At 61.7% G+C, this 8,864-nt stretch overlaps 2 protein-coding genes across 2 annotated transcripts in view; both read right to left on the bottom strand.

Annotated features, from left to right (window-relative positions):
- The window catches only part of CATSPERZ (catsper channel auxiliary subunit zeta), a 3,113-nt gene extending 1,879 nt beyond the window's left edge, over positions 1 to 1,234 (bottom strand). The window contains exons 1-2 of the mRNA XM_040466141.1: positions 1,071 to 1,234; positions 480 to 822 (exon numbers count right to left, since the gene is read on the bottom strand). Of these exons, the coding sequence (XP_040322075.1) occupies positions 480 to 822; positions 1,071 to 1,091 (364 nt within the window). The 5' untranslated portion in view covers positions 1,092 to 1,234. The remainder of the gene's footprint in view (positions 1 to 479; positions 823 to 1,070) is intronic.
- Positions 1 to 7,733, bottom strand: part of LOC121023911 (steroid hormone receptor ERR1) — an 18,716-nt gene extending 10,983 nt beyond the window's left edge. Inside the window, exons 1-6 of the mRNA XM_040466137.1 lie at positions 7,288 to 7,733; positions 4,280 to 4,403; positions 3,971 to 4,131; positions 3,586 to 3,772; positions 2,908 to 3,047; positions 1,536 to 2,245 (exon numbers count right to left, since the gene is read on the bottom strand). Of these exons, the coding sequence (XP_040322071.1) occupies positions 1,841 to 2,245; positions 2,908 to 3,047; positions 3,586 to 3,772; positions 3,971 to 4,131; positions 4,280 to 4,403; positions 7,288 to 7,668 (1,398 nt within the window). The 5' untranslated portion in view covers positions 7,669 to 7,733 and the 3' untranslated portion in view covers positions 1,536 to 1,840. Of the gene's footprint in view, positions 2,246 to 2,907; positions 3,048 to 3,585; positions 3,773 to 3,970; positions 4,132 to 4,279; positions 4,404 to 7,287 lie in introns of the transcript that reaches the window.
- Between the last annotated feature and the right edge of the window lie 1,131 nt (positions 7,734 to 8,864).

The raw sequence follows: 8,864 nt of genomic DNA, 5'->3' as shown, positions 1-8,864 counted from the left end.
CCCCCCCCCCCCCCCCCCCCCCCCCCCCCCCCCCAATCCCAAACAGTGTCCAGGAAGGAGGTACTTAAAAATTGTAACCAATGACTGAGTGAATGAAAGATAGGCACGTCCTCAACGAGAGCAAATCCATACACAAGAAAATAACTTCCTCCTCTCAACTATCCCAATGATTCCATTAAAAGCAGGAGTCCTACCGCGCTGCCTCTGCGCCTTTTCAGGGGCGGGGGGGGGGGGGGGGGGCCCTGGCGCGCCTGGACCACAGGACCTTGTATGACTCCTTCCCAGTAGGGGGCGCTCCAAGCATGATTGATTTAAAGCGTGAAAGAGGAGAGAGGGCGCCCCGCCCAGGAAGGGAATCCTGGAAACTTGGGTCCCATAGCTTCCCACCCGCCTCCCCTCCACTTTATACCAGCAGATACTGAGGTCCTGGCCAACCCCCTGCCCTGTGGATACCCACAGCCTGGTGAGGCCACACTGACCAGTCTCGGTCTTGGAATCGACGTCCTCCTCCTCTAAATGGCTTCCCAGGGAGCTTTCCTGACGGAGCTGCAGCTCCAACAAGGAATGGTCCTCCAGCTCCTCCTGCTTGAAACCGTCCTTGTACTCTCCGTGATCCCAACCACCGTCCGAGTCACGGCGGGCCTTCTCGTTGGGCCACCGGCGAGTCTTGCTGTGTGGGCTGCTGTCCTCCAGGTCGGAGTCCTCGCAGACATTGGGCAGAGGCACATTCAGCTTCGACTGCGACAGCGTGGCCCTGGTCCACAGATTCCGGATGTCGTTGTCTGGTCTGGACGTGTCTGAGCCACCGCTGCCCAAAGACGCCTGTGGGCCACATACAACCAGGGAAGCCAAGGGCAGCGGGGAGTGGGGAAGGAGAGGAAGAGCAGGCCGGGGGGACGGGGATCCTGAGCCCTACCAGGGCCACGACTCCGTGGAGTCGGCTCAAGGCTCCGCTTTGGGCTCTTTGGGAGTTGCCCCGGGGCCAAGGCTGAGGGAGAGGAGAGCCGGGGACCCAAGCTGGACTCAGTCTGGGGGCTCGCAGGGTGTGGGGGCCCGGGAAGCGTTCTTACTCTGAAAGGCTTTTCCTCCATGGTTCTGCCCCCAACGGACCCAGTCGCCACAGGCCTCGGGGCAAGGAGGAGGGCGTCACGCTCCAGGAGCGGGGAGGGGCAGGGTCGCGTTCCCGAATGGCGCTGCGGGTCTCGCGAGGGAGAGTTCAATCTACAACCCCCACACTAGATGCCATTATCTCCTCCCCACCCACCCACACCCCCGCGCCCCCCACATCTCTATTGAGCTTGGAGACGCACAGCCCGCCTTGGCACATTCCTAATCCGGACCCTCCTCGGTAGCCTCCCGGCAGAGACACGGCCCCAAGGGTGGCCCTTTCGGGTGCACGCGTGGCGGGAATGGGGGTGGGGGTGGGGGAGGGAGGAGGCCCGGCCTGGGGGTCGCAGGAGGCCTGGCTTGCCCCGGAGGCGGCCCGACGCAAGCTCTCCCACACCCACTCGCGTTCCCGGAGCGCGCACGCCCGCAGCGGTGCAAACTGTTTTCGTTTATTGATGCAGGCTTTGAGGCACAGTCGTGAGGTGTTGTGAGGGACGGGCCCAGCCGGGACTGCGAGACAGAAAGCCTTGGGGGGTCTGCAAATGAATGAAGTGAGGAGAGGGCCAGGAGCCGGGCGGGGGGGGGGGGGGGGGAGGGTGGCAGACAAGCAACCCGTAGCTTCCTCCCCAGGCCTCAGTCCGGTCGAAAGAGGCCTCTTTGGTCAAACAAGCAGAGCATGCCAGGGAGAGCTAGAACGAAGCCCTTTGAGAGGCCCAGGCCGGGGGTCCTGCCCCTACACCGGCACGCCTTTTTCCCGGGGACGCCCTGGGCCCCGCGGCCGCACGGGCTTCCGGGGAGGGTTAGGGGGGCGACGGCGACCCCGTGGCGCGCGGGGCAGCGCGCAGCCACGCTCGCTCTGGGTATCAGAGGACTCGTCGATGAAGGCCAGGTTCTCGCTGGGGTAATCCAGCGCGGAGGCGGTGGGCGGGGTGGGCGGGGACGGCGGGGTTGGCGGCTCGGCCTTCGCTGGGAGCGCAGGGGACAGGGGCCCGCCGGCGGGCTGCGCTGGGCACGGCGGTGGAGGCAGGAGTGGCCGCTCCTTCTCCAGCGGCGGTGGTGCCGTGGGCCCGACTCTCTGGGTCACCCGCGCCGTCACGGTGCCGGTCCAGCTGGCGGCCTGCGCCGTGAGACCACCCATCTGCGCGAGGAGTAAAGGGAGTCCTCGACCGGCCGCCGGTCCTCTACCGCCTCCGCAACCCCGGGAACCTGACCCGTCGTCACTAGGCACTGCCCCTCTTTTCCTCCTGGTCCTCCTGCCTCAGCCCTCCCGAGCGAGAGAAAAGTCTCATCAACCCAGCTACCCACTCTCCTCTCCTCCATCGGAACCTAAGAGCCCTCTTCTCCAGGAGCTTTTCTAGAAAGCCCCAGCTTTATTTCAGCCATCCTTCCGGTGCCCCCCAGAGACGTTTGCGTCTCTTATCCGGCTCCTCCGCCGGCTCAGCCAGTAAGGTGACACAATACCGGTCGCCCAGTTAAATGTGAATTTGGATAAACGACAAAGTAAATGTTGATAGGTGTATATCCCTCCCATGCACTATTTGGGACACGCCTATTGTTATGTATGTGAAATTTACATTTAACTGGGCTTCCTGCTTTTTGTTTTGTTTTGGTTTGTTTCTAAACCAGGCAGCCCTATCCAAGAGAGCAGAGATGGAGTCACCAGCAAGCCGGCCCAAATGTAACCCTCTGTCCCTGGAGAAGCCCACGCTCTGGAAGGGAGGCCAACGGGTCAGCCCGCTGCTAGGTACAGCGCTTCAGCGCCACGGCGCAAGCGCAGCGCAGACCCAGGGGCGCGCCTACCTCTGCCCGAGTGCGCCGGGACACTACTCGAAGCCAGTTCCCGATGGTGGTGAGTACTGAGGCGAAGTAGGCCAGGCCGAGCAGGATCCAGAACCACACCAGCGGCTGGTAGGCTGCAGAGTTCTGGTTGGGGCTGGCGCCTGGGATACCACCGGGGAGGCCAGAAAGATGTTGATTGTGGGGCAAGCGTTAAGCCTGTGAGCTGCTGGCTCACTGCCCCTCTTCCCAGCTCAGGGAGAGGATCCGCCCTCCCCAGGGCCATGGGTATGCGCTAGAGCGTGTGAATGCCTGCACGTTGAGTGCACGTGGCTTGGAGGTGTGCCAGGTAAGATTATGTAAGGGAGTGTGCTCGCGTGCAAAAGTGTAAACGTCTGTGAGGAGTGCACATATATAATATAAATGTGACGCGTGTGAGGGGTGCGCTTAACATGTGTGTGAGCATGCGTGGGGTGCGGGCATGCAAGAATATAAGGGCATATGAGGTGTTGCACAGGTGCACAAATGTGAAGGTACATTCCGTGAGTGCGGGGAGGGATTGGAGCGAGCGCCTGTGAGCTCACGTACACCACATGGAATTTGGAGGGAGAAGCGAGACTGCAGTCCCCCCCTACCCCCCACCCCCACCCTGGGCATCAATTAAGTGGCTAGGGAAGTGCAGCGCAAGAAAGGTGGCCTCACCGGCCACATAGTCCCCGAAGCCCACCGTGGTGAGCGTCACTACGACGAAGTAGATGGCCTCCAGCTTGCTCCAGCCCTCCACGTAGCAGAACACGAACGTGGGCGTGAGGACAAAGAGCAGGCAGCCAATCAACAGGAAGAGCACCGCGGATAGTATTCGCACCAGCTCCGGTGGCACGTGCCACTTCTGCAGGGAGGAGCAACGGCCCAGAGCCAAGAAGTCGCCAAAACCTCCGCCGTCGCGCCCCACACCGGCTCCTCCTCGAGCCCGTGCGCGAGGCTCTCGCGATCTCAGAGGCCCGCGCGCTCCCGGTGCCCGGTTGGGGACGTAGGACAGGGTAACCCCAGCGTAACGCAAGGGCGCGCAGGGCGAGGAGCAGCTCACCAGGAAGATGGCTTCGATGTGACCGATGCCGCGGCGCAGAGAGGAGCCCAGCCGGTCCCCGACCCCTGCCAGCAGGATCCCGAACAACGGGATCCCCACCAGCGCGTAAAAGATGCAGAAGAGCCGCCCGGCATCTGTGCGCAGGGCCGCGTTGCCATAGCCTGGGCAGAGGGAGCGTGCAGGAGGTCGAGGGGCTGCCTGGCACCCACCTTCCTCCCTCTGCATTTTCCCCCTTGAGAAAGCCCAGCGGCCCCCTTGTCCCCCGCCTCCCCCCTCCCCCCACTCCATATGCTCAGTCCCCTCCCCCACCGATGGTGGTGATGATGGTGCCTGAGAAAAAGAAGGCGCTGCCCAGGTCCCAGGCTGAGTGGTTGCTGTTACTGGTTGAGTTGGTGTCAGGGTCCGCACCCCCTCCCAGGGCGTCAGCCACCTCCTGCAGGACAAGGCGCAGAAGGAGGAACCTCAGTCCTTCCCTACTGTCCTGGCCAACCCCCTGGCCCTCCAGTCTCCAGAGTGGTTTCCTCCCTACCCCTCCCAGCTCTCCCCTTCCCCCTGGTCTTCCTGAGGCCAGTCCCTCAGAGGAGACATTGCAGATTGGGCGGCCCAATTTTGTTTGGCCTCCACCTTGTTTTAGAAGCATTTTAGTCTTCTGTCCCTTAATTTCACGCAAACGATTGCAAATTTACAGCGGTCAGGAGCACAGACCCGGCGCAGTCAGCCTGGGTTTAAATCTCGACCTCAGGCAAGTTAACACTCACTCTGTGCCTGTTTCTGCCCCTGTCAAGTGGGGATGATGGTAACAGCACCTACCTCAGAGGGTTGTGAAGAGTTAAAGCACTCGCAACAAATTAAGCCCTGTGTATTTGTTAACTCAGTCCCCAGTGGTGATCATGCCCAGTGATGTCCAGCCCACCATTTCCATCTCCGCTATGGAAGCTGAGTTTGAGTTCCTTGCCTTAGAAAATCTGATGGAAGTCAGGGGCCCTTCCCCCAGGAGGGTTCGGATGCCATCAGATTTTGCATCCAATATTTGAAGGTTCGTGGACACACAAGCCCCCGCCCACCCTGCTGAAGTCCAAGCCAAACCCTGTGCTACCTGGTTGGTCCTCAATAGATATGATTAGATTAATGCAGTGGCCATGTGTCTGTCCCTCCTGCCACCTTGTAGGTCCCTCCAAGGCAGAGTCCGTGTTTTGAGAGTATCTGCCTTAAGTGACGGAGGAGCTCTTACCGAAGGAGCACAGAGCCACCGCACAGGGCCATGGAGGAGATCATAAAGCACATTCTTTCTCTCTGACTGCAATCCTCATTAGCAAGACCCATTCCAAATTCATCTTCTCAAGGCGACTGCCCCAAATCCTCCGTAGCTCCCTGCTGTCTTAGCATAGCATCCAAACTCCCAGCCCAGCATTCAAGTCCCTGTTCCCAACCTCCTTTTTTTCCAGTCTCCTCTCCTGGGGCTCCCATTGGGAACCCAAGCTGCCGTGACTTTACCCCCAGATTTTGAGATGATCCCATTTCCTGTCATAATCATTTTTAAATGAAGCCAAGAAGTGAAATGTATGATTAAAGTGATTTGATTTTTATTTTGCAAGACTTTTCCAATAAATTCACTACTTAGGGGGAAAAAAATCCTTTGTCATCCTGTGTGTTCTAATTTTTGCTTCCAGTGACGAGGCATCTGCTAAACCCGAGCTCTGCAAAACACTCTGAGCTTTCCAGCTTCCCCGCCTTTGCCCATGCTGTTCCTCTGCCCGTAGGTCTCTGGCAACCCAATCGCACATCTCTAAATCCTGCGCCTCTCACCTGCCTCCCGTCAATTTCCAGCTCCTCCCCAAGGCCCCTGGCTTCCCCCTCAAAGCCCCCAGCACCTAGCCCAGGGCCCGGCACACAACAGGTGTTTAACAGAGAAGGGAGCAAGGGAAGTTCCCTTTCCATTGAATCCTACAGTAACCTGTCCCTGGATCTGTCCCCTCATCCCGAAGTGACATCCTCTCCGGTATAGCCTGTACCTGCACCTGTTCCACCCCCTATGCATTTCCCTGGTCACCCTATGGTGACCAGCCAGTAGGTGCATAATTGCTGCCTCCCTAATTGTGGAAGAGAAAGCAGCTGTCGCCCACACTTCTAATTTCTGCCATTCCTTTTCTTCTTTTTTTATCCAGGGAAAAAGCATTTCCACTGTGGAGAAAAAATAGGTCAGATTCCCTCCCTCCCTTCCTCTGCCCTGTGGTCTGGCCAGACACATTCTCCTGCCCGGGCCTCTCTGAGCCTTCCTCTGCATTCTGGAAGTATCCGAGAGGACGTCAGGCCGCCTGTGTCCCGGCCCCACCCTGCCCCTCATCTGGGCTCCTGGTCCTGCCACCTTGGGAATCAGCTGGAACACGGAGGCCTCCGTGCGGATGGCTCCTCCCTCCCAAAGAACAGGCGGAGAAAGAGGGGGACTCTTCAGTAAAGTAATAAACATTAATTTATTAACGTGAAACCTTGGAGGTTTTACATGACGTCGCTCAGAAATCAGAGGAAGCGACGAAGGTGCTTGCCTGACGGTACCCCCAGCAGGCTGAAGCCCGGCGCTGTTAGTCACTGAACCCAAAGCTGACCCCACCCCTGCCTTGCCCCTTCCTCCAGCCTTCTCATCATAAGCCCGTGCGCTGGCAGTGAAGGGGTGCCTAACCTGGCATCCCGGTGGCAAGCTTAGGGGATCCCGGAACCCTCTGAAATCACCCGGACGTGTTTACATGTGCATTTTTCCAGGGGTTAGGGGGCGTGTTCAGTGTTCTTGGGTGTCTCCAAGGCGTCGGTGACTCCAAAGCAGTAGAGAAACCAGTGTGGCGTGGCCAGGTTTAGGAGACAAAAATACTGCGCAGGGCGTATTTATTTTTAAAAACTATTCGCTGCTTAGTGGCTAAAATTCACAAGTATCCAGGCGCCCTGGGTTTCATTTGGCAACCTTGAGCCGGTGAGGTAGGCCTGTGAAAATGTGACATATCTCACGGGCTCCAGCCATTTATTCATTTCTTCCTTCACTCGTTCCTTCACTCAACCACCGTCAGTCACACCGAAGAAGACAGTCCAGGGGCTCAGTCCAATGCCAGGCACGGCCAGGCAAATCAATGCCCCCATGGCCGCGATACTGAAAACCCAGAGAGCCGGATCGCAGCCTCTGGCCTGCGCCCCTCAGGGGCACCCTACCGTCAGGGGGTGCCGGTCTGGAAGCAGCAACCCAGCGCGGGGCCCCACTGGCATGCAGCTAGTTTCCGGGGGAGGGGGGGGGTCAAGGTGACTGCTGAAGGGGTTCCTGCCCACCCACGCACCTTGATGAAGAGCCCCAGGTCCTGGTCGCTCACACATGGATGGGCCCTCAGGAACTTCTCTCGGACCTCCCCCAGCTCCCTCTGGGCCTGCTGCTCGTGGGGCTGCTCCAGGGCCTGGAACACCAGGGCACCGGATACCAAGTAGAGTAGGACCAGGGCCAGCAACGCCAGTAGGGTGGTGCTGCGCATGGCGCGCCCAGGGGCCCGGTTGACTCCACTGCCCGCCTGGGGAGGCCGGGCAGGGGGCTCCTGGGGAGCTGTGGTCACTGTGGGTAGAACCAGGGAGGCCGGGATCAATAACCTGGGCTGCCACCCCCACACCCTCCTCTTCCAACCCCCACACACCCAAAGGTCCTCGGAGTCCCCAGTCCTACTGCCCATAGGTGTCCTATCTTCACGTCCCTCTGCCGTACACTTGGGACCGGGGCACACCCAGTCCCCCCACCGCTGTCCTCCCCCTTACCTCCATTGCCCGGCCCTCAGCCCCTGCCCAGGGACTCCAGGACATGAGAAGAGAAGAGGGCACCGGGAAGGGAAAGGAAGGAGAGTGGAAGGGGGAAAGAGAGACTGAGCCTGCTGAGCGAGAGAGAGGCTGGACGAGCGAGAAAACACCGGGGGCCTGGAGGGGGCGTGAGGCAGCGGCTTCAGCGCAGGAGGCTGAGGGGGCGCGGAGGCGCGCGAAGAGAAGGCTGGAGAGGCCGGACCGCGCAGGGCGGGGACGGGGATGGCGGGTCCCGGCTCCTCCGCCGCGGCTGCGGCAGCATCTTCGCGCTTCTCTCCCCCCCGCCCCTCCCGCCTCTCCCCGCTCCGCGGCGACCCGCTGGGCCGGACGGGTAGCCTCCAGGGTCCCCCAGCGCCCCGCCGGGCTTTCGAGGAACCCAGGGGCGGGTTCCCTTCGCTGCGCAGAGCAGAGGCAGGGCGGAGGGGTGGGGGGCGGGGGGAGGGTGCTCGGTTCCGGGAAGGAACAGGGCGGGAGCGATAAGGGCCGAACCCGGGCAGCATCCTTCGGGACAGCTGTCAGCCCCCGGGACAGCGGGTGGCGGCGCCCACGCGCACACACGCGGGCACAAAGACCCGCGCGCCCACGCTCCTCCCTGCGGCTCCCGCCCGCCCGGCTGCGCGGGCCGCACGCACACGCTCCACCGGCACGCTCCCCAGACTCACGGGCACACCCGGACCCCCAGGGGCGTGCGCGCCAGGCCGAGGCACCCCAGAGGTCCACGCGCACGTGTGCACACACTCCCGTGCACACACCCAGGCCGTCGGGCCACCGCGCAGCGCTCGCCACCCAGACACGCTGCACCCCCGCGGTTCGCTCCCACCGCCTCCCGAGTCTTCCACGCTGACGCCTGGGAGCGTGCGGGCGGCAGGACGCGCGGCCGCACGACTCCCGGAGGCGCCCACGCGCGGGAGGTGCGCGCCCCGCCCGGCCCGGCCCTCCCCCCACCCTGCGCACCCCTGCCGGGGAGTCCCGTCCGCGCCCCCGCTCCCGTCCCGCACCCCCTCCCGCGCCAGCCCCGCACTCACTGTCGGCTCCGCTGCGGCTGCGGCTGCGGCTGCGGCTGCGGCCCGGGCTC

Source organism: Herpailurus yagouaroundi, unplaced genomic scaffold, assembly GCF_014898765.1.
Source record: "Herpailurus yagouaroundi ecotype Mexico unplaced genomic scaffold, PumYag 569, whole genome shotgun sequence".
Classification (NCBI taxonomy): domain Eukaryota; kingdom Metazoa; phylum Chordata; class Mammalia; order Carnivora; family Felidae; genus Herpailurus; species Herpailurus yagouaroundi.
The sequence above is the reverse complement of the archived record's forward strand: the minus strand, read 5'-3'. Positions and strand labels throughout refer to the sequence as shown.